Source organism: Setaria italica, chromosome V, assembly GCF_000263155.2.
Source record: "Setaria italica strain Yugu1 chromosome V, Setaria_italica_v2.0, whole genome shotgun sequence".
Taxonomy (NCBI): Eukaryota; Viridiplantae; Streptophyta; class Magnoliopsida; order Poales; family Poaceae; genus Setaria; species Setaria italica.
Window position 1 is genome coordinate 36,994,611 of NC_028454.1, and position 25,341 is coordinate 37,019,951.

The 25,341-nt window shown below is 42.2% G+C and overlaps 3 protein-coding genes across 3 annotated transcripts; 1 reads left to right on the forward strand and 2 right to left on the reverse strand.

Annotated features, from left to right (window-relative positions):
• Positions 1-630: 630 nt before the first annotated feature.
• LOC101779755 (probable lipid-A-disaccharide synthase, mitochondrial) lies at positions 631-7,436 on the reverse strand. The gene is made up of 8 exons (XM_004969913.3): positions 7,074-7,436; positions 5,908-6,007; positions 5,718-5,823; positions 5,412-5,632; positions 4,836-4,914; positions 4,186-4,424; positions 2,672-2,898; positions 631-1,438 (listed from the first exon to the last, which is right to left on the reverse strand). Exons 1-8 carry the CDS (start codon positions 7,298-7,300, stop codon positions 1,231-1,233), a joined length of 1,407 nt encoding a protein of 468 aa, XP_004969970.2. The 5' UTR covers positions 7,301-7,436; the 3' UTR covers positions 631-1,230.
• Positions 7,437-7,486: 50 nt separating this feature from the next.
• LOC101780158 (GTP-binding protein TypA/BipA homolog) lies at positions 7,487-17,255 on the forward strand. The gene is made up of 19 exons (XM_004969914.2): positions 7,487-7,908; positions 9,516-9,590; positions 9,682-9,832; positions 10,403-10,471; positions 10,552-10,724; positions 10,853-10,990; positions 11,112-11,237; positions 11,315-11,413; positions 12,588-12,711; positions 12,850-12,913; positions 13,068-13,122; positions 13,209-13,333; positions 13,769-13,842; positions 14,860-14,909; positions 15,146-15,232; positions 15,318-15,368; positions 15,444-15,527; positions 15,849-15,899; positions 16,673-17,255. Exons 1-19 carry the CDS (start codon positions 7,567-7,569, stop codon positions 16,754-16,756), a joined length of 2,022 nt encoding a protein of 673 aa, XP_004969971.1. The 5' UTR covers positions 7,487-7,566; the 3' UTR covers positions 16,757-17,255.
• Positions 17,256-18,732: 1,477 nt separating this feature from the next.
• LOC101780556 (28 kDa heat- and acid-stable phosphoprotein) lies at positions 18,733-23,090 on the reverse strand. The gene is made up of 8 exons (XM_004969916.3): positions 22,879-23,090; positions 22,148-22,185; positions 21,042-21,125; positions 20,877-20,960; positions 20,433-20,467; positions 19,873-19,958; positions 19,168-19,233; positions 18,733-18,972 (listed from the first exon to the last, which is right to left on the reverse strand). Exons 1-8 carry the CDS (start codon positions 22,943-22,945, stop codon positions 18,938-18,940), a joined length of 495 nt encoding a protein of 164 aa, XP_004969973.1. The 5' UTR covers positions 22,946-23,090; the 3' UTR covers positions 18,733-18,937.
• Positions 23,091-25,341: the final 2,251 nt, after the last annotated feature.

The following is a 25,341-nucleotide window of genomic DNA, read 5'->3' on the forward strand; positions in this document are numbered from 1 at the left end:
GGACAGAGGACCGTGTCCACCTGGAACTTGGCAGGCAAAAAAACTACAAAAGCAGCAGACGCATTGCCCGATCCACGGTGGAGTCCACTGCCTCTGCCTGCATAACACTGGCGACTAGTAAGGGAACATATCTAGTAGAAACCACACCCTTCATGAAAACCTGTGCAAACCACGTAAAAAAGTCATATAAATTCACCAATAAAATCACACGTATAGATAATATGATGATGAACAATCTTGTAAAATATCTTGTCCAAACTCGACTTCGTTTGTGAGATATAAAAATAACAAATACCAAGGCTGAAAGTTGTCCAAATGATTTATTAGAATCTTTTATTTTTATATCTCACAAACGAAGTCGAGTTTGGACAAGATATTTTACAAGGATGTGTATCATCATATATCATCTACATGTGTGATTTTTTTTGTGAATTTAGACGAATTTTTATTTTGGTTTGCACAGGTTTTCATGAAGGGTGTGGTTTCTACTGGATATGTTCCCGACTAGTAAAGCCAACAAGATAACAAAATATTTCCCATGGAACATTCGCCGTCTGCATGAGGTCAGTGATGGCGTCACCATAACCACGGCAACGTGGGAATCCATGCTTCACCCACTTTGACAGGAAATTTGAGTCCTACCAGCTTCCACCTTTCTATTGCCCAATGTCAGGTCGACCACACCACAGAACAAACTGCCCATACAAAGGCATGCATACTAGCACCAGAATTCATCACCAAATTTAGTAGGGTATTTGGAGGATTTACCATTCACCACCAGCATACAAGCCGAGGAACTGAGCAGAAATCTTGAAATGCGCTTCATTTCTCATTTTCCCTTCACTACTGCACGAGCAGCTAAAGTACCAAATCAGCCTTGCTATCACAGGATCCGAAGACAATCAGAAATGCAGGAAAATCTTGGTAGTTTTCTCGAACTTTCCAAGGCCCACTGTGCCATCCAGTCATACTCCCTGACTCCTTGTTCCATGCAGGAAATTCTATCCATGGAAAAGTCTGCACCAACAGGATGACCAAAACTGGCACTTAATCCACTAGAGCACATGCATGAAATCTATTATGATATTGTGATGTTGACCTGACACCACTCGATAACTGAAAACTTTACATAAGAAGTTGCTTGCCACCTCCAACCGTGGATGAGTGGCATGCATGGAGCCATGATCACACCGGCAAATAAAAAGATTCCTTAGCTTCTGACTGTACCACTTAATTCTGGTACACAGTATTTTGATGTTTATCTGTATAAAGAACTGTTAATGCTGCGATCATGCTTGGGGACAAGACAGTTGATGACAAGCCAAGCTCTTCCACAAATAAAGTACCCTGTTCCTTGATGGGCTCATAGAGAACCTGGAATACTTGGTCAGCTGATTCAACTTGCATCCGACGGGCTTCATCGTCAGAAATAACCTCACTGTTCCAATCAAATGGGATAAATATGATGAGGTCCAATTCACAACGTAAAAACATAAAAAAATTAAGACAATATTGCTCAAAATTGTAAATACAATGTGATTCAGCAAAGCAAGGAAGAGGATATTGTAGTAATTAGCAATAAACTCAAGGAGGTGAGCTGCCCGAACGTATGGATGCCAATATTATCCTTGAAAAATTACTAATTTGTATTCATTCATACACAAAACCTGATCAACTAGTGAAAGTTGGTGCTCTGCTATTTCTAACAATTGAAGATGACAGCATTGGGGAAAAAACTTGTCTGTTCCAACATGACTTAGGCCCCGTTTGTATCCGCTTATAAGCGGCTTATCGGTGGAAATAAGCAAGAATCCCGCCAAACGCTTTGCTTATTTCCACCGATTCTCGCTTATGTGGTAAGCCGCTTCAACGATTTGAACTACGAGAAGCGAAAAGCGAGAAGCAAGAAAATCTTCGCTTAGATTATAATCTAAGCGTGGCTAGGAAAAGCGTATACAAACAGGGCCTTATTATCATAGAAAAATTGAAGCTTTAATAGAAACAATTCTGACTTCTACTAAAATGGAAACTAGAATTAATCCAATAAGAAAGCTTAACAAAAGGTATCAGATAAATTGTTATCCTTGTTCATATGCAATATTATTAACGTCAAATTCCGCATTAACTGCATAGGGAGAACCAAAAATTTTTATGATGCATACCCCATATTTTTTTCTTCTCAAACATGCAGGAGAACTGCGTGCCATTGCATTAAGAAGGGATAGAGAGTTAGTTACAGCGGGTTTCCCGGATTTCTTAAGGTACCACGCACCTGTTAACATAGTTTGACTACCTCAACCTAGGGGCTATCCACTGCTACTGGCTCTCAGTACTACTAGGCCTTTTGCGCTGGCGAGGCACCATTGGTGGAACTCACCGTCCACTGCCTGCAAAAGGCATGGGACCATATCCCACATTGATATTGTGCTATAATAGGTGGTGCTCTAAATAAGACCATGGGTGCAGAAAGGAAGGCGCCGTAATACAAGAGACAACCTTCAAAACCTCAACCTTTAAATATTGCACATCCCACATTCACCAGAGGAAGTGCATTGTCAATAAGTTCAGGAACTCAAATGAGCAATTCAGTTAAGGCTTCTTTGTGATCATTTTGCATAGTTAGGTGCTCCCCTTGTACCTCTAGAAAAGGTTCTAGGTTAGAAAATATTACCTTAGTTTTGCAGCTAGATTCTTAGCTGTACAAGCTCGAAAAAGGATCTCAGGTACAACAGGAGAATTCAAGAGAATGTTGGGCAGAGAAATAAAGTTTATCTTCTTTCTCAAGTAAATCAAGCATTCTGTAATGAAATGAGCTTGGTAAGCTACCACACAGGGTAGTTTTGCAAGCATTAGTTCCATAACAGCTGTTCCTGAAGTACATAATGCTGCTCTACTAGCCTGCAAAAAGAAGCAATATTCTTAGTTCACTCATGGGATGCTGAAAGTGCAATCAAATCTGCTGCAGCATCTAGCAACTAACTGCAATAACAAAGTTGTGTAATGACAGCTAGCAGTCTAGCACAAGCAGACTTGGCTGCTAAAGTTATAGACACTAGAAGTTACTCCCTCTGTTTTTAAATATATGACATTTAGGACAAGCTAATTCGTTCAAAAAACACATCATAGAAATTGCTGTTCAGCACTCTTGTTTAATACGCTTTACTACCGAAGGGTGTCATTGGCTCGAGATGTAACCGATACTGATGAGTATTAAATAATCCATAATCACACCCATATACATACTGCAACCTATTTCAAGTAGGCCTGAACTAACACTCACTGATTATGAGATACTATCTGGTTCAGGACCAAGAGCTGCTACTTGAGTTTGGCATGTACATGAGTATATATTTGAATATGTTGCAGTTTAACAAACAATGACGTAACTGGTTGTGGTATGAAACACCAAAACACCCATCTACCTTAGTAGGCAAAGATTCAGGATAATTTGCTGAGCCTTTTGTCCACATAGACAGAAGTAACCGCTATCCATGCACATGACAACAACAAACTGCTCACAGAGAGGCACTGACAATAACCAGTTCTACAATGTTGACCAATCCATGTGCTGACAAACATCAACAAAAAATGCATGTGCCCTTTTGGAATGTCAACTAACACCCCTGATAAAAAAAGGAGGCTATGTTTAGAGGGCAAAAGGTCATCTGATAAGAACACCAGGTAGAGGACTTGCTCTACAGACCCCGTGCACAAGCACCCCATCAAAGCCCCATACTCATTGACAAAACACAGGGTTAGGGTTATCACCTTTATTCTGAGAGGTTGACCTTAATAATATTGTGTCCATTGTGTTGTATGTGATCCAGTATCATGATGTAGGATCTGACCTTAATTACAGACTTATTTCATAAAACCGGCTAAGACAAAAAGGACAGAAGCATGGGTAGAAAATGATGCATTGGACTGGCTACTAATTGCACTAACAAACAGCTGTCTAGATTTCGCAGAATTGTATTCTTTTATCTCGCTAGCCTATATTAGTTCACGCCAAGCATGAGGACCACAATGACAATCCACAATTCAACTGCTAGGAAGATATGGTTCTTTGAAAGATCTTCATGTCAGTAAATGAATAAAAAAGGATAAAAACATTATGAGATGTATCCTCAATGAATTTGCGCTTGAGATTAGACTTAAGTAATCTAAAAAGAGAAGTGAGCTCACACTGAATGCATCATATCTTTCCTTAAGCGATCCCCCAGGTATCAACACCACTGGAGAAGGACCTGACTGAACAGTCTTTTCAACATAGGTCCTCACATCTCGATGTGGAGCAACTGGGATGACTAGTGACAGTTCATTAAATGTATGTCTTAAGTTTTGCACAGTACGCAAAAAGATTGGAAGCATTCGAACTACCTCCTGCATCCTACTTCCAGGCAGCATGGTTATGATTGTGGCATCTAGCAAAGACGTATCTCTCATTAGAAAGCAGATATGTACTGATTACACAATTAACAAATGCACATTAAGACTTAGTGCACTAGGAAACATTGATACAACTCCAGAGAGGTGGAAATGCAACATCTTGCTATGAAACATTATGGACACTTGCATAAAGTTGATGGCCTTGCATCACTTAAAATATAATCTGTGTATCATGTTTATTGCATGTAGAACATATAGCTGACTATATCGTCATCTCCAAGTTCCTCGCAAGGTTTAATTGAAAAAGATGTTTCAGAAAGCACATATATAGCGCTCTATCTGATAACACGAGAGAAGGACAAAACAGAAGATAACCATTGGCACTTGCAATGCAAGGATCTTGTGTACCTAAAAAGCAGTACTGGAAGAATGATGTGTATGATTACCTGGGGAAAGCCCATGTTCCAGCCGGAAAGATTCACAACTTCTTTGATGTCTAGACTTGTCAGAAGACAATTCCAGTTCCTAAAATATTAATTCAGTCAAGGAGTTAAATTGTAAGGCAAAATAGTGACCCCAGGTGTCAAATACACCTATAAAACTTCAATAGATTGATCTTGATTCTGGAGTCTTGACAATTCAATTCTATGATATAAAATTTTACCAGTTTACCAGATCAAAATGATGTGTTTACTATGATTTGACCACTTGCAAATGACCACAAGACTGATCAGTACCTATTCCGTACCAACAGTACATGAGTTAAATACCACGCGGGCTCTCCGCTTTCCTCGTACTTAAGTTATTTTTTATCCTCAAGTCGCTTTATCAACCATATGACCAATGTGACTTTCTTGGTTTAGTACAAGGTCTTTATGCAAGAAAATTCTAACTGCACACATGGGGATAGGGAGGGGGGGGGGGGTGCATGATTAACGAGAGTTTTGGACAGAAAATCTTTGAATCAACACTTCGTTAGGGTAATGACAATGATGCTGAGCTAAAGTTACACAGGTTCTTACCATGTTTAAGCCAATAGCATCATCCAATAAGGGATGACCCACATAAGTAGCAGGCAGCCCATTTAATCTGCATATTTCTTCCTCAAATGGAAGAATACACAACATGTGGTCGACAAAATCACGCAACTTCGAGAGCCTGCTTTCACCACCTTTCCAGGCCCAGAATGATGGTGAAACATAATGTATGTGTAGAGGACTTTGAACCTTTCGATTGCTTCTGCCTAGACAACAGAATTTTATTTCATATTTGCTCATGAACAAATAAATCAAGCCCAAAAAAAAAGGAAATGTTTTTGGCAACCTTACATTTCAGTTGCTTCAACACGCGAAAAGAGAACCCCTTTGAATCAACTGTAACCACAGCGTGAGGTTGAAATAACACAGCCGCAACTACAGTATTCTCAATTTTCCTCTGCAGAATTAAAGTGACAATAGTCAATGTCAAGTGCATCATACGAACAGAAAGCAATGCATGAGGCACACACCAATGTAGCACCTTGACACTATATATGTGTGGGAGCAGCTCCCACAAGCCCATAATGGCAATTTCTTCCATGGGGAAAAGTGATTGCAAACCTTCCTTGCACATTAATTCACTACATTGACAAAAGAGTATGTATGATGGGGAAAGAAATGAAAGGCTGAATTTGAACAAATGATTGAATCCATGTTTCAACTTCAAACTAGGATGGGATCGACCCGCACATGGAAAAGTAAAACAATGCATGCTGAATAGATCATTCCATGGGTACAGTTAGCACATGAAAATTTCACTCCTCACCTTCAAATAGAGAGCATTTAGAAAAGAGACCAAGCAAATGAATAATGGTGGGAACACAACAAAAAATTCTTTCTTCTGATTGAGAAAAGGAGAAGAAAAGCAAGTCCAAATGTATGATGTTGCCCTTGATCTACTTGTGTCTTCTACTTTTCTAATCTCATTCTACTCTTCTGGAGAGAAGAAAACAATATAAGAGTGAAGTATACCTATTAGCTTTTCTCAAGTGAGGAGTCAGACAAGAAAACAATTTGTGCCACAGTCCCCACCCCGTGATTTCTCTCCACCCCCTCCAATAAAGTCATATATACATCAAGCTTCACTAGAATCAGAAAAGAATGGTGCCTATCCTTGTATCCTTAGTGTAGTAAACCTAAAAGAAATACTGTCTCGAACAAATGAAAATACAACATATCCGTCCCTGCCTGAAAAATTGATTAAAACATTGTCATGCCTTTTCATTCACAACTGTAAATTTCAATGTTTTAAGTGTCTATGGATGCAATCTAACTCTATTGGGATCCCAACTCTATTTACATACAACCTGAGGGTGGAGAGTGGAGACGCCTTATGAAGAATGAAAAAGCTATAAAACAAAACTAAATACCGCTTCTAAATTCCTTCAGCTCCAATAACCCAGATTGTATGATCCTTTGTTCGACAGCAACCACCATATACACAAGTGTTAGATGATACTCAAGGATCCATAGGCGTGCACTGCACCATTGTGGATTGGCTTGAGAAATCAAATGACAATCTCGATAGTCGATGTAAAATTCAGGAATCAGGAGTTTTCAAGTCTGCTCGAAATACGACGCCCTAAAACGTCAACGCCACGAGGTACTGAACCAAAAGCAGGGATGAACGGAAGGGAGAACACATACCCGCCAACACCAGCAAAGCGGACGGGCACAGGCGAGAGCGCCTTGAGCGACGCCATGAGTCGCGAAGCGAGAGAGTCGCCGGAGACCTCGCCCGCGACCACGAACACCCGGAGCTCCCCGTCTCGAACCGCGGCGTCCACCACCCTACCGTACGAGAGCGCGCGCACGAGGGGCCTGGCCGGCGGCGCTCGCCGACGCCCCGCGGCTGCGAGCCATCGCAGCAGCATCGGGCGCGTCAGAACTCGAAAGAAAGCGGCGCCGGACGCCCGGAGGGAGTGGAGAGACTGGGCAGCGCCGCGGCGGCCTGGTGGCGGGCTGACGGCGGGTTTTGTTAAGAAGAAGCCCAGTCTTGTGTGTGGGCCTTGTGCACTCGTCCTCTGAAGAACCCCGAATAAACCCTCGAGCTGCTGCGCTGGTGGGCTTTCCGCTCCCGACCGCGCAAAAATATCAGGATCCACCCTTCCCCGCCGCCTCCGCCGCCGCCGCGAACGAGATGGCGGCAGCCCTCCTGCTCCGCGGTCTCCGCTCGTCGGCGAGCCGGGCACACACCCACTCTCTCTCCCATGCTTCGTCCCCATCGGCGCTGGGGTCATCCCTCCTGCGCCGGCTCTACTCCTCCGCGGCGGCGTCTACCGCTGCCTCGCCTGCTTTGACCCCAAGCGGCGTCATGAACCCGTCCCGCATCCGTAACGTGGCGGTCATAGCCCATGTCGACCACGGGAAGACGACGCTCATGGACCGGCTCCTGCGGCAGTGCGGTGCTGATATCCCCCACGAGCGCGCCATGGATTCCATCAGCCTCGAGCGCGAGCGCGGCATCACCATTGCCTCCAAGGTAAGTAACACAGCTCTTAGACTCGTGGTTACTCGCATGGTTAGTGAGGCTGGAGCTTGGGATTCTTATCTTACCACCATTCGCTGGACAAGTTGCGCGCATGACAACAAGGGTCTTAACATAAACTTGGTAGAAGTAAATGAGATCCAGTTCAGACTTCAGAGGCCATCACCAATTTTGGCTTCTGTGTCCCATAATTCTGAGTGACGCATCGAAGTTTGCTTGACTTCATTGTGTTTATTGATTGGTGATTTTGAATTGGTCCGAGGATGGATGCTAGTATGTCATGACTGGTTCAATGACTATTCCGGAGTGTGTATTGTGCTTGATGACTCATGTGGTTCATATGTGTCAATTTGCACATACCTCGTGCCCATTTCCATGACAGCTGGAAGTAGCATAAGTAACATTCGGCCTAATTTGCTTGTTCATAATCACCTGCATTCTCATGAATCATTTCATTGAACACTTAAACTCACTTTTTTCCTCAGATAATTTGATTGGAACGGATTGGAATTTTCCTATGATACGTACATCTATTTTTTTTGTTAGGCTACTTGCCTTCTGGCAGCAAATTTAAAACCCAATATGACATCAATCCACGTGCTAGCATCAAGAATGACAAGTTGGTGTTTCCATGTTGCATGAAGAATTGTTAAGCTTGCTACTAGAAAAAAAAATACTACACTTGGCATGTAAAATATTTTTGTGTAGGTCGTTTCTGGTTCACTGCTCCGATACTGATACTTCACATCTGATATCTCCTGTTAACACGTTAACACAACAGTCTTGTTAATTTTCTTTTGCATAAGTTCGGGCTTAATTACCATGCTTGTCAGAGTGGAAATGGCAGTGTCATCAACTTTGTGCAACTAACAGTTACAAGGGCCTCATAATTAAAATAGTAATAAGGTATTATGTACCATTTGGCTGTATATAGATTAGAACATACTAACTGCTCCTTGATTGCGATGCCACTTAATTATGGGGTTGAAGAGTTTAATTCTTTCATTAGAACATTCTTCCATATGCGGTTGAGGAGTTTAATTAACAACCATTATGCGGTACTTTCATTTTATTTGTCTAGTAAATCGGAAGCAAAGAATCAGGTCAAGCACTTCTTAGGAAAAATAGGATAACTGTGTTTCAGTAGTTCCCATTAAATTGAAGTGAGCGAAATGAAAATCAGACTACAAAAACATTGCATATCTTTTGTATGGGGTCTTATAAGATGTAGCAACAATCAATCCTGTTGATGTGATACGGGCTTGACATGTCAGCTATCTAATGTAATGTCTTGCATGCCAAGTTAGTTTTGATGTTTATACCAAACCTACACTATTTCACTATCCTTTGATTTGAACTAACATATCTTCATAGTCTGGGTTTCGAAATATTTGGCTCGGACAGATCATGTGGAAATCAGGCACTGATGATCTGCTCTGATTAGCATTACCCTTGTTTCTTAAGTGAAATATTGTTGTATTTGCATTGATTGCTGTAGTGGAGTATTGTTGTATTTGCAAAGGCTGGCATGCTTCTTGCCATATAGATCACGCCGCACGACATCTTAAGTAGCACTGCTTGCTGATTTTAGCTATTTTTAGGTCACTTCTGTTTCTTGGAAGGAAAATGAGCTCAACATGGTTGATACACCTGGTCACGCTGATTTTGGTGGTGAGGTATGCATTCCCCATGTCATTTTCTATGGTTTGGATCTGATATCTTTGGTGTGAAATATAATACAATTATTGCCGCTCTTTTTTTTTGCAGGTTGAACGGGTTGTTGGAATGGTGGAAGGTGCTGTCTTGGTTGTTGATGCTGGAGAGGGGCCTTTGGCACAAACTAAGTTTGTGCTTTCAAAGGCTTTGAAGTATGGCTTGCGCCCAATTCTCCTCCTCAACAAGGTTGATAGGCCTTCAGGTCTGCTCAATATCAGATTTTAAAATTATTTTTTCTAAGTGCAACGGATCAGGGTTAAAGATACAACGAGATAGTTTTTTACAGAGAAACTATTTTGGTGTTCATCATTCTAATTAAGTTTGATCAAGTAAACTGTAATTGATAAGATTCTTAAGGTGAGCATGTCCATCTACTTAGTTACAATAATACGAGTAAATACAGACTACATGGCATCTGAAGTAAAAATATTTGCATGTTAGCTTAATTTAAATAAAGCAAGGGAAAGACAAGTACAATGTAGATGCCTTATGATTTTTACTCAAAAGGAGTCACTAGAAAATCAGGTTCTTTTGGCAATATCAGTAAACCATCAATTTCTTATGTTAAATCCATCTATGTTAATCAGGCTCTTTCTTTAGAAATGGTTTTGGTTGAATCTTCTAAATTTCTGTTAGAAAATTTATTTGGGAACTGAACTTTATGCAATATATAGACTTGCTTTAAATCAGATGAAACTGTGCTATTCAATAGTGTTGCCATCTATAAGTTCTTGGTACTTCAGGTTTGTTGTAACTCTTTTATGCTCTACAGTTTCAGAAGAAACCTGCAATGAGGTAGAGAGCTTGGTTTTTGATCTTTTTGCAAACCTTGGAGCTACAGGTGCCGTCCTGCTTTTCAATTTGGTTCCATTGAAGTCCATTCTTTTTTTTTTGTGACCATATTTTGTTTGGATTTTGCAGAAGAACAGCTAGATTTCCCAGTTCTTTATGCATCAGCAAAAGAAGGGTGGGCTTCCTTAACTTTCACCAAGAGCCCCCCTGATAATGCAAAGAATATGTCTTCGTTGCTCGATTCCATTATACAACACATTCCTTCACCAAAAGCTGATCTTGAGGCCCCATTCCAAATGTTGGTTAGTATACTGAAACTTTATTTTGCTTGAGATGAGGGCGTTTTTGCAATTTCTTTCTCATTCTTCGATTTCATCCTCAGTTATGCATGATGTAATAGATTTATTTTGCAATTTATTTTCTTTTACAGGTTTCCATGATGGAACGTGATTTTTATCTAGGACGAATACTCACTGGGAGAGTAAGATCTGGAGTTGTCCGTGTTGGTGACAAAGTGCATGGTCTTCGCAGCACAGATGATGGAGTTCAGAAGATCGAAGATGGAAAGGTTTGCGAGAACTTTGTGGACTTTTTCCTTTTAATTTCTGATCAAATTATTTTCTCCTCAGTATGCGTTAATTATCAACTCAAAAGCCTCATTGACTTTCAAATTATATTAAATAAATTAGGTTATCAAACTCATGAAAAAGAAAGGCACGAGTATGGTAACAGTAGAGACTGCAGGAGCTGGTGATATAATTTCAATGGCTGGATTGGCTGCTCCAGCAATTGGACATACTGTGTCAAATTCAGAGGTAGAACTATGTCTTGAGGTTACTTATCCTTGTCAGTTGCCTCAAATTCACTAATACTAAGTGGTTGCTATTTTTAGGTAATGACTGCTCTGCCTACAATTGAGTTGGATCCTCCCACAATATCTATGACGTTCGGTGTGAATGATTCACCATTGGCTGGTCGTGATGGCACCCATGTAAGTAACAAATAACTTTATATGGATGAGACATGGATGATGCTGGGAATTTAATATCTGATCCATGATTAAATTGGATTCCCTGAAGTTGTTAGTTGTTACAGAATGATCATAGTGTATCCTATTTTTTTGCAAAATCAAGTTCTTGATGTCAAAGTCTTGTATGCTGGATTCTGAACAACAATCTAGATTGGTCAGGGTACATTTGAAGTTTGTCTGGTAAATTTGCATGTTAAAATATGTCTAATTTTTAATCTTATATCACTGTAATTGGGTTTAATCTCTTGCTTACCCCATTTTGCTTGGGACTAAACGGCTTTGTTGTTGTAGTTGTGTTTTTACAAACTCGTCAAGTCCCTAAATCATTCTGTGGAGTTTGCTCGTATTCTAAATTGTTAGGTAAGAGTAAGGAGCTAACACACTAGCTTTGGAGGACTAAATCCAAGTTTTGGTGCTAGGTTATTTTTGCAGCAAGGTTATTTTTTGCAGTGTCCCCTATACTTGAGTGATTATAAAGTTTGTTTGCATGTATTCCTGTTGTCTGACGTAAGCAAACTTTAGCCCTTCTTTAAACTTCTGACCACTTTCTGCCATCAATTTGGAAATTAAGGGCCTGATTGGTTGGGTTCCAATTTTTGCCCAACCAAAACCATGGCATGCCTAGAAATTTTGGCTATCAATTGGTTCATTACCAAAATTTGGCATGCCAATGTTTATAGCCAAAACTAAGGCAAGACACTAGAAACTTCTTGAAACTCACAAGGGTGGAAAGTATTGGTTGCCATACATTGGCACTAAACTAAGTGAGTACCTAAATTTCTTACCCTAATTTTGGAATGCCCAGATTTTGGCTGGGCAAAAATTGGCACTAAACCAAGTAGGCCCTAAGTCGGGCTTAACTATGCTTCTTGTTGTCATTCCGCTAAACAGAACTCTAGTGATCAGCCTCATTTGGTTAAAGGGGATAAGTACAACAAGAGCTATAGACCAGCTCCGTGTGTCGCTCAACACTAGCTAAACATGGACAGATGGACTGGACTGACCGACTGAACTTAATTTAATTTGTAGGATGACATTCTAGTGCAATTTCTAAATCTATAAGTATAAAAATTGTATTCATTAAAGGAACATAAAAGTAGCTGCTGATTTGGCTTTACTTACTATAATTTTGCAGCTAACTGGAGCAAAAATTGGTAACCGCCTGATGGCAGAGGCAGAAACAAACTTGGCAATTAATGTTCTTCCTGGACCATTATCAGAATCTTATGAAGTTCAAGGAAGAGGAGAACTTCAGTTAGGTCGGCATTGTTGATGAAATCTTACCTATTCTTTTGATTGATATTGCGTGACTGAATTTCAGTTAACCATTTGGAAGTTCCTCGTACTTCAATTAATGTGTAGTCAAGAATATCAATGATGACCTGTGTGTCTTCCAGGAATATTAATTGAAAACATGCGGCGTGAGGGATTTGAGCTTTCAGTCTCACCCCCAAAAGTGATGTGAGTTACGATTTTCCACGTAATTGTAAAGTATATCTAGCTACATATCTATTTCTACACCACATTTCTTTTCTTAAAATTTCCTTTCTAAGGCATGCAACGCCATGTGCGAGCAATTAACTTATTCATCCCCCCCCCCTCCTTTTTGAAATAGGTATAAAACAGAGCGTGGAGAAAGGTTGGAGCCTATTGAAGAAGTAACTGTTGAGGTATAAATCAGGAATCTATGGTTGAGCGAGCTAATTTGTCTTTGTTTCCTTCTCACCCTAATTTGAATACCAATGAGATATTGTAGGTGGATGAAGAGCATGTGGGTTTCGTCTTGGAAACCCTTACACACAGGAAGGGTGAAATACTTGACATGGGCCCAGTTCCTGGGACAACTGGAAGAACTCGGATCTTTATGACCTGTCCATCTAGGTCAGTGGTTGGTATTTTATGCTAATGACTGGTTACATCATGTAACCTTGAAAAGCATGCCGCGCCAGATTTTTAACTGACCATTTTTACTAATAAATGCTTCTGTAGTTGTAATTCACCGTGCGCTTTTATACTGCTAGCCCAAGTCATTCACGCTTCTATTTGTAGAATGCCGCATGTTCCTAGTAGAATTTACTAACACTTTTATACTGGGAGCCCAAGCCATTCATTGCTTGTATGATGCCTTTCTCCATGTTCCCAATAGGATTTGTTGCCTATAGGCAACTTGAATGTCACGATATCATAAATAAATAACTTTGTCATGTTTCGTTTTTAAACCTAACCAGTTTGTGATTCTGGTGTTTATTTTGCCTTTTGTAGAGTATTGACCACTTTTGTTTTCCGTAATACCAAATGATCTGTTATGGGATGCAGGGGTTTGGTGGGTGTTAAAGGAATTTTCAGCAGCTTTACACGCGGAACTGGATTTATGCACCGTGCTTTCCAGGGTATGATGCTATATTTCTATTGATCATTCAATTCAGTGCTTGATCACATTCAAGTCTGTTACTGATCTATGTGCTATTGCCAAAAATTGAGTTGTTTTCGTCCAAATATGGAGGCAAACTATAAACTGGCCTGCCCATTTACTCACTGCAGGTTTTAATTATCTGTGAGTGCTTAGCATAGATGTTCTTTGAAACACCGTAAGTCAAAGGTTACACATAAGCTCTGAAATGATGAACCCAAAGCCAAAGGATATTATAAGTTGAACATCAATATCATTGAAACTTTGCGGTCAGGTTTCTTTTAGCTTTTACTGTAAATTTGGTTCTTTTGTTTGATTTCTGAAAGAGGGAATACATGTAACTAAAACATGCTAAACTAAAGTATTTATGGATTGTGATTGTTACCAGTTGCCACAAGGTGCCTAATTTTAAATTGATACCAGTAGCACTCCTCAGGACCTAGGTTCAACTCCCCGTGGGAGCGAATTTTCAGGCTGGGGTACAAAAATCCCCTCGTCTGCCACCACGCCAAAGCACAGGTCTAAGGCCCGGCCCCGGTCGTTGGTCGTCTCACATGGGCTATGATGCTGCTGTGTAAGGGTGGGGCAGGGGTTCGGGGGTCTTCTCAACCTGCGTGAGAAGGTCTTCTCTTCTTAGCAAAATGCTCGGGGGCTGTCTTACCCCCCACAGGTCGAGTTTTTTTTAATTGAAATCATTTTGCTCTGTTTATCAATAGCTAGATGTCAATTGAAGTTTGTTTTACATAGGCAGTTTAACATGCATGGGTTGTGTTGTGAGTAGTGACATTAGAGAAGATGAGCTACACTGACAGGGTGCCTTTTAGCCCATTCATTTGAATCAATTTGAGTTCATTTATGCTTTCTGTAATGTGTAGCCGAATCATATCACATTAGTTTGTTTGCATGAGCGAACTGTATCTTACTAATTATTGCAGTCTTGATTATCGACTCTCGAGGACTAAATAGACATTCATGATTATTTGACCTGTGATTGCAGCGTATGCTAAATACAGAGGTGCACTAGGCAGTGTTAGAAAAGGAGTACTGGTAAGTTCATTCCCCTCAGCTTCATAGTTCTCTATTGACTCATGTCCTCTTTTTGCCAAACATGTCTACATAGCTTCTTAAATCTGTTTTTATAGAAACTTAAAGAGACACTCCCTTTAGCCAAGAATTTAGCACACCATAACAAAAATGGGCTCTACTGATTATAAATAGGACTAATTTCAATATCACTATGTACTTTTCAACTCTGACTCAAATTTCTCTATGTTCATGTATAGATATCCGTTGGTAAGGGACTGATCACTTCACATGCACTTATGAGTTTAGAAGCTCGTGGAATCCTCTTTGTATCTCCTGGAATGGAGGTAACTACATTACTCCATTTATTTGAGAGCTACCATCTTGGATTAATAAGTTTACTAATCCCTCTTTGTTCCTCCTATTTGAAAGGCATATGAAGGCATGATAGTTGGTGAGCACTCACGTGACAGTGATCTTGAGGTACGTAAGATCATCAATTGTTTATCATGACTTTTTTTTCTCTTTCTGTACTTTAAATCAATGTCGCTTTGGCAGGTGAATCCTGTGAGAACTAAAGAACTTACGAACATCCGAGCCCCTGGAAAGGATGAAAATGTTCGGCTAACTCCACCTCGATTGGTACATTCTTTTTTTTTCTTTTATGGAGATATCTTGAGTTTGCATTTCTTCTTTTCTGCAACGGAAACAATACTGCAAGACCTGTCGGCTAAGCTAATTGTCCACTGTGAATAGATTAGCCATGTGCTATGACCCATTCTTACCATATGATATTAGGTCCACACCCATTCGGGGTTGAGATCTGATGAGAACGGACAAAAAATTATGTTTGGTGTTTTTACTTGTTTGGTGAATTGTATAGCATTGTCCTTTTTTCTGGCATCCTCTAAAAGAGTTCCTAGCTATCACAAAATCTGAAAAGAAAGTTTTTGAACCATGCAGATGACTTTGGAAGAGGCAATTGGATATGTTGCTGCAGATGAGCTTATTGAGGCAAGTATTGTGCTCTTAATTCTTCTTCAAACAAATAATCCTGTTAAAATTTCTGCTTTTGATTCTATTTGTGTGAGGAATGGAACAAATGGACATGAACATTGCATTCTTCTACAACCGCCAAGTTGTATTCCTATTCTTCTTTTCTGGGGGTTCTCTTGTCTATAGATCAGAAGTTGGATGTCCTCCTGGTAATGATGGTTTTTGAAAGATAGTATAGTGGCTATTGCCAAAACATATTTTTGATACTTGTGGGACAATAAAACCTCTAAACCAAATGGAGATCCTGCAGGCTGCAGCCTAGGATAGAATGCAGTATTATTTCTCTGCGGCTGTTCCAAACGGAGATCTCACAGCCAGATAGGATGCAACATTACCTTTATCAGATAGTGGAATGAGTATGCAGAGGCATGCAATCGTGTTACAGTTACATGCATTTTACAATAGTCAGTACTAAACAAAGAAAATAGTCAATAAGCTCTGTCATGCATTTTACAATACTCAGCCCTATAAGATGTGACCTTTGTTGGATAATGGTTTTTTTTATAATATAAGTAACCTCTGCAATATGTTTGCTAGTCTTGGAGATTCCTTCAAATTTCAGGTTAGTCCAAAGAGGAAATCTAACTTGCTGGAGTAATACTCCTAGCCTTTTATTGAAGAAATGAGTTCGCTTACCGGATTTAATTTTCCAACTTCTCTTACAGTTTTGTTCCTGAAGCAACTGGCATTTAGTTTTAAGCTGCTTTATATTGACATTTGAGCCTCATCAGGTTACTCCCAAGGTCATACGGCTTCGGAAGAAGTACTTGGATTCCACAAAGCGTAAGATGATGAAAAACAAGCCCATGGATTAAAGCTTCGGTGACCAAATTACATCAAACACTGCCATTGCTACTGTTTAGTTATCATCCAAAAGGATGCAAATCATATTATGTATAGGTTTGGTGTTCAATGTTGAAGTGCAACCAGAATTCTTCACCAGATCACTGACCTTGCCGGCAGTTTCATTGAGGCTTTACACAGGTATAACAGAATAAGCCTAAGATAGGAGCTACTGGCTTACTGCTTCAGACAAACTAAGCGAGCTAGGATCCCTGGTGTAAGGTGGTTATATATTTATATATATTATTGCCTTTTTAATGGCGAATTTTGAAACACCCTGAGATATATCTCTGAAGGGTATAGTATTCTTTAGAAGCAAGAAACGGAAAAATGGCAGGCCGGTGTTTTGTTTGAACTGGCAGCTTTTGTTGACATTTTTATTAGCATGTGTTGGTGAGAAATGCAAGGAAACAAATAAATTTGTAACTAACTTTGTTACTGACTTAGTGTGTGTTTGGTTTGGAGACGAGATGGGATGGGTTAGTCTTGTCCCAGGTTTTTGAGATGGGATCGTCCCGACTCGTGTTTGGTTGAGAGGATAGGTTCGTCACCATTTTTTGTTTGGTTGGAGGTCTTTGGGATGAGTACTGTTTTCAGCTTCTAATAGCTACCATCAGCAGGCCCCACATGTCATTCTAACAAGTACATCTTCTTCCTCGGTGTGATGGCGGCCCGCCAGGGGAGCTCGCTCCGCCAGCACTGGCCCCCGGCCGCGACGCGCCGGGAGGTCGCCCTGCCAGCTCGGGGCACCAGCTGCGCCGCCTAGGGACCACGCCGTGTGTTGCTCGTGGAGCTTCAGCCCTTTGCCGTGCTGCCAGGGAACCCCGCCCCCACCTACTTCGGACCTCGGTCGCCCCGCCTGAGGACCCATCCCCATCGCCCGCATCGGATCTTGTCGTTCCATGACCTGCGTTGGAGCTCCCGCTCGCCCTGCCGGCGGCGCAGCGGACGCCTGAGCTCGCCGCTCATCCCCTTAGGCTCCCATGGCTGCTTGAGCTCACCCCCCACCGCTCATCCCTGCTAGTGGTTTCCCTGTTCTCGCCTTTCTCCAGCACCTGCTCGCTCGCGGGTGACCGCGTCGCCTGCCGCTCATCCCCTCGGGGCTCCCATGGCTGCTCGAGCTCACCCCCGCCGCTTGTCCTGCTGGTGGTCGCCTCGCTCTTGACTTTCTCCAGCACCTGCTCGCTCACACGTAACGGAGAGCCACAGCGTCGAATCGGGATGATCCCGTCTGCTCGATTTGGAGGGACGGGGTTGTCCCGCATATTAGAGAAATATTCCTATAAGGGAATGGCCCCATCTCACGTGACTCCCATCCAAACACCTCTAAAATTGGGACCGTCCCATCCCGTCCCGTCCTTGGAACCAAACACACACTTACTGAAGCATTGACCAATACAACATACAGATGGTCGTGATGCTCTGTGTTAGTGACCATTCCACTATCTAGAGGTGCGCCAAAGGTCTGAAGCCAACGTGCAGTGTCATGAAAGCATTTACTGTGGTTTTCGAACCGTAGAAATTCTTCACATGCTTAATTGGCGTGTGGCTTTAATCTGTATCTGCACAAAAATATTTGACCATTTAATCTGTATCTTCACGGAGTACATTGCAAGAGAAAGCCTTTACCGTGAAGAGCACGTTTCAGGGGGCTGCTGCCGCTGCTAAGATGTCGGCGGGTGGCTTAAACGCACGCACGCACGCAGAGACCAGCCGCATGCTCTCGCTTTGGTTTCGAAGTTCGAATTTTCGATGCATGAACTTCAAAAACGAGGCCCAGGATCAGGGATATTGCTCATGCTAACATCTAACCAGTCCCGTCTACGCGGCAGAACGACACCTACTTCAACTAAACCTTTTAGTTTCGGGTGACTCACAGGGAGAACGGAGTCATCTAACAACAGATTAGCTGCTCCAGCATCCTAGCATCGACTCGTCAGGAAAAACAAAGGGCAAATTTCACACAAGCTGATCTTACTACATTTCAATTTTGCCAAGCTCAAGTTTACAGCATGCCACGACCACAAGACTACGTTACTGCTGTAAATACATATTTTATGGGAATAGAGATCGAGTTTAAAAGATAACAGATGCATTGGAAATAAATATCCAATCAACGCAGCTCATGCCTTCGTGGTCCATAATTATTGCAGTTACTTCCGCGCTTCGGACTTCCTCTGCTCCTTGGCTGCCACGAATAAAATAAAATTCAGTGCAACCCCAACAAACAAAATGAGAAATTTTGCTTTTAGGCAAGCAGAGAAAACAAACATTTTGTTGAGCTCAAGTATGGTGTAACTAAGGCATCAAAATGCTATATTTGCGATCAATCGAGTCAAAAGAAAATTTAAGATCATGGAGATACAAATAGCAATAGACCTACCAGCTTTCTCCTCTTCGCGTTTCTTTGCAGCATCTGCCCTTTGCTGTCTTATTAAAGCAAGACGTTCTGCATTCACGAATTATAAAGGTTATGGGCCTTATGGCTGTTGGAAGTTCAGGAGCAGTGTCTCAGTAGTAACACAAGCTGACAAGTAACAATAAACTTTAATGGTATTCCATGCATCTTAGATGATTTTCTATCAGCTAAAAACTCTGGAGAGCTGGACTCACAATAGCAAAGCCAGCATTAAATGGCGCATGCATCTCAGCTTCTACGATGTTAGGTACAAGAAAAGATAAGAATCATATTCCACAAGTGAAGAACATTCAAGAGGCAACTACATTAGTTCATAAGTTAAATTTTGGGTGGAAAGTCAGCAATGAAGTTAGCATGGAACCTAAAAACTACAGCAGAAACGCAGCGATTTAATAAGGTAGACTTGCAATTCTTAAATGCTAAGACTAAAGTAAGATCTTAATAGCCTGTGCTGAAGAGAAGAGAAGGTAAGATTATTGCATGATTGCACTAGCATCAGACTACTTCATTGCAATGCATGTTTCCATAAAATGAAATGAAAATTGTCATGATACCTCCAGAAGCCAATATTACAGGTTGTGGCCTTGTGTATGATAGAAATACTTAAGTACATCCAAGGAAAAAAAGACCTAGAAGAAAGAAATGGCAAGCATAACATAGAATAAGCACCTAAATCCTTCCGTGCTTGTTCTGTCTTTCCTTGCTCCTGAAGCTTCATATAACGTTCATGAGCTTTTTGTTTCTCAAGCTCCTCTCTATAAAACAAACATGATAACATGTAAACAGAGTCACAGACCTAAAACGTTTCATAGCAAAAGAAGTTTACAAATATTGAGGTCCTCCCACCCAACATCACTGCCATTTTTCATTAAGCCATTAAATATTAGCATCAAGAATGTCCTACCCCAAGAGAAGTGAACATCAAGGTAGTGCAGTAAAATAAAATAAGACTATTAAATAATCTCCAGCAATTCATGAGCATGTATCCTCATTATCTAACAATCTGGCACAAAAGCAAAAAGCCTTCATCCTGTAACACCTATCTGCTTATCCGTTGCGTATTTTATTTCTGTGCTACCCACAGGCTTGAATTAGCAGTTTTCCTCATGCCAAATGATAATGGGAAGGAATGAATAAAACACAAAAAACAAACAATAAGCATCAAAATTTCATGAACTTATTAAGACAAAATAAGAAAATTCCTCATTTAGCCAAATATGGTAGTTCACCTTTCGCGCCTTGAGAGTTCAGTTGTCTTTCCAAGCTGCACAAAATGCAACCTTAGTTAGCTGGCATATAGACAAAAAGGATTCAATAAATAGAGTATGGCTACAGCAGGCACAAAACAACTGCCTGCGACAATGACCTAGACATGGTAACACAATTGTGGAAGTCAAATCCAGAAGTACAACATCACATCTCATGGTATAATGATGAATTTCATAGACAGCTAGATAACATGAGATGTTCCTCCTAGATTATGCATGATTAAAAATAATAACAATTAACAAGGATTTATTTCAATAGCAATATAGACACGATAACAGAGGGAAGAAAAAACAGGCAACTCATGGTACTAGCATTAACACAAATCATCTGATTAGTCTCCTATAACAGGATGGAAATACGAATATTAGAAAAACGAAAGATGCCACCAGTAGCCACCAACTTACATCAACTTCCTTGGCCTTTATATTTCTTGCTTTCACCAAGTTTGGATTTTCAATCTGAATAATACCTTCAGTACCTTTATGTTTCTGGGAATTGATAGCATGTCAAATCATTACACAATGAAGCACGCGCAGGAGTATAAACTAGCTGGATTGGGAAGTCCTTACAGGCTTGTCATCAGACTCGTCTTCAGATTCTTCCTCCTCAGATTCTTCTCTTTCTTCCTCTTCCTCCTCTTCCTCCTCCTCCTTCTATTTGATTTTCAATACAAATCAATTGTTACAATCATGGTTTTTAAAGCGTTAAGGCGAGGCGAGGCGAGCCACCACCGCCTTATCACCTAGGCGACACCTTAGGCAAGGCGAGCCACCACCGCCTTGTCGCCTAGGCAATGCCTTAAAAACAATGGTTACAATAAGAACTTAAAAGCTGCTCAATCAAATTTGTGGCTTAGGCCCCGTTTGGTTCCTCCCCCTAAACTTTAGCCCCTGTCACATCGAATATTTAGATACTAATTAGGAGTATTAATCATAGACTATTTACAAAACCCATTGCACAGATGGAGGCTAAACGGCAAGACGAATCTATTAAGCCTAATTAGTCCATGATTTGACAATGTGCTGCTACAGTAACCATTTGCTAATGATGGATTAATTAGCCTTAATAGATTCGTCTCGCCATTTAGCCTCCATGTGTAATTAGTTTTATAATTAACTCATATTTAGTTCTCCTAATTAGCCTCCGAATATTCGATGTGACACGGACTAAACTTTAGCTCAAGGAACCAAACACCCCCTTAGGTATTGTCCAAATAAATGGCTTCTCTTTTTTTAATTGATGGTACCCTAAGCTGAGGAAACTTTTGCGGTGATATGGATGTCAGCGGCACAGTTTTAACTAATGTTTATTGACATAGATCATGAATCATCTATATGCACACTCCAGAGTCATTGGCATTTCCAGCAATTCAACAAATAATGAATGGAACCAATTTTCGTTGTGGTTTTATATTTACATATGCATTAGATTGTGCTAATGCAGTAGCTAAGTTGTGCTACAACATCATTAGAATTATAAATAAAGAAGAGCTAAAACTTTGGAACAATATGATTGCCAAAACTCAATTGCAGAAATATCCAATGGGGTTAGCTGTGCTTAATACTAAAAGAAGTGATGAACAAATCCATTTTGACTCGTTGGAGTGCAAAAGGGTCAGAGGGGATAAAAGTATACTGATCACGTGGACGACTCTAATCGAATGAGTTGTACAGACCTTCTTAAAGGTGCGTGGGCGACCTGAAGTACCACTAGCTGCAATTATTTGAAAGAAAGGTTATCAGAACCAAGTCAATTTTAGCAGGATATCCACAGGATGCAGCCATCCGGATGCTCAAGTAGGAAATAATAAAAAAGCATGGTAAGAGGTTAATTGTAGCATTTCTTCCTGGACCCAGCCTCTAAAGACCCTTTGTCCGAGGCCAGATACAGCGTGCCTTCGATTTCTCACTGCGTTTAAACTTCACAGAAACACTTTTACGTGAAGATCTCTGACAGTGATGGCAAAATAAAAGGTGCGAGGAAATTAATAACAGAATAGCATCATGTTGTCCTACTGCATCATTGGATGAAGAAAGCAACCAAACCTATGAAAAGCCGAATATGTACCCAAACCAAACGGATCGTGCAAACAGGTGACTGAGCTTCTAAATCGAACAACTAGATCAGCGAATCCCCCTTCCTCCAACGACCCGGGACACCATATAATCCAATCACTATATGGTAACCCCGCGGCGCCGACTAAAAGCAGGAATCTCAGTCGCGACAAGCTACCCCGTAGGGTTCGAATTCCGCGCGACCACGCAAGGCCGGCCAGAAACCACCTCGCGCCGGAAACATCAGATCAAGCAGTCGCCTCGTGGCGAGCTCCAGACATGAAATCAAATTCCACTTACAAACCGGACGAACGAAACGGAAAGGGGGACGGGGGCGGCGACGCGTCGTTACCGATCTCCTCGGGGGTGGAGAAGTTGCGGCGGCCGGTGGGCTTTCCCTTGAACTTTCCCCTCCCCATGGTGGCGGCGGCGGGCGAAGCGCGGTCGCAGATAGACAGAGAGCGCGGTGGGAGGAGCGGAGGCGGAGGGGGTTCGCCTAAGCTGCACGCGGGGGTGGGCACTGAACCGCGCGGAAGGAATCGGAAACCCTACCTCTTTTTAGCACTGGTGGGCTGGGAATCTCGGCGAGGGGAATGGGTGGGGAACTCGGCGGGTCGGCCCTCCAGTCAGGCTCGGCGCAGGCCCGGGAACCGGGTGCGGTGCAAGGTACGCTGGTCCGAGTTGCCGAGCACGGGAGCGGTTGCCAGTTGACGTTGACTAGCTGACTCACCAGAGTCCGTTTGGGCTACTTCGGCCGGGATATTTAGACGGTGGTGGTTTCCACCCTCCTAAAATTTTACTCCCTCCATTCCAAATTATAAATTGTTCCAAGAATCTTGGAGATTCAAAACATTTCAAGTAATCTTGGAGAGTCAAAACATTTCAAGTTTAACCAAAATTATAGAGAAAATTATAAAGATTTATGACATCAGATACGTATACTGTGAAAATATAATTGATGAAGAATCTAGTGATACTTAGTTAACATCATAAATGTTATCAGGCAATGTATCTTGTGCAAACTAGATACCCTGTGCAATTTTGGAAACTTTCAATCAAGACCACAGGATGCTCATCCAAGGGATAGGGGGAGGGGGGATATTGCAAAATTCCATTTGAGATGTTGGTGGTGGGCACTTATGTGCAAAATAACCTCCTCCCCATGTCCCTTGGATGAGCATCCTGTGACCTTGATTGAAAGTTTTCAAGGTTGCACAGTGTTTCTGGTTTGTACCAGATATGTTCTCATGTTATTATATTAGCATATAAATTTGGTCAAACTTAAGGTACTCTGACTCTCTAAGATTCTTGGAATGACTTATAATTTGGGATGGAGGGAGTAACTCCTAAAAAATAACTAAAAGGGAAAATACTATAACTATATAATTAAAAGGGACTTAAAACTTTTAGGAGCTCCACCCCCTCCTAAAACCTCCTAAAGCCTATCCTGGACCCCCACTGCCCCTCATTTATTTCCCCCCTCTTTCTCCCACCCTCCCTCCCGTCCAGCCCCTCGTCGCCATTCCGCCCGCCGCCGGCGTCCCTCCCTGCACGGCCCCCGCCGGCGGCGTCCCTCTCGCCGCTGCCGCACGGCAACTCCACCCCCACCACCAGACCCCCATGAAACCCCCACGGGGCACCGCCACGCCGCGCGCCGCTCCCCGTCGCCGCACCCCGCCGCGGCCCCACCGTCTGTCAGGACTACTCCCCAGATCCACGAGTAGGCCTCGGACGGCCCACTAAGGGACGTACTCGGACTTGATCAGAACAAGGATAGGCGTATCCTACTCTGACTAGTCTTGTATGTTTATGGAAAACTACTCGGGCTGATACCGAGTAGAACTCTGTAATAGTACCCGACTCGGACTCAGACTTGTAACCCTGCACGAATTGCCACGCATTGGGAAATGCGGGGCGCCACTGCACGATTTCCTTCGGTTGAAGGAGCTTGGCATCGACTAGCGCTTGGACTCCTTCTTCCTTCATCACTGAGTGTTGCCAAGTTGCCCCAGGTGGCGGCGGAGCAGTCTGGTTCGTCGGCCCCACCTTCGGCGCCGGTAGCACCAACTCCTTCCCCTTCTTGGATCTAACCTTGCCCATCGCCGGAGCCTTGCCTTGGATCTTCTCGGTTTTCTTGCCCATCTTCTTGGAGCGCATTCGATGGATTCAACCTCGACTTAGGGAAGAGGCTTCCACTCGGATCTAACTCAAAAAGCGGCAGTGGCGGAGGTGGCAGCACTGGCGGCAGTGACACAGCGAGCGAAGGCACAGAGGAGGAGGACGAAATAGATCTAATGCCCGTACGGCGTCACAGCAACCGCAAAGGGGGCTTTCCAGATTTATCTCCGCCGGCTCCGGATTCGACGCGTCAGTTGTGCAACGGACAGATTAAATCGCGTATTAATCGCAATAAACACCCAACAGTTACTACATTCAATGGATTGCTCACCACTTCAACAACAGGAATCGCCTAAGTGCTCGGGGGCTGCGGGTACTATACCCGTTGGTCAGTTTTTTCTTTTTCAAGATCTCCGAGGGTAAAATGGACAAAAGCTAGTTTGACCCTAAGCCTGATTATTCGACTCAACCTAAGGCTCGGGGGCTACTCCATATGGAGTGCGATTGACATCGCACTACCATATAAAAATTACTCGGGACGGAGACAACTCGAAGCTGCAGAAAGAGTACCTTCCAGCCACGCGACAGTACTCGGGCACTTCAGTCCGCAAAACTACTCGGGTAGTGCCTGCAGTGCCCAAGACTATGGCGCACGACTACAAAGTACTCGGGGGCTTGTCGGGACTACTCCCCAGAC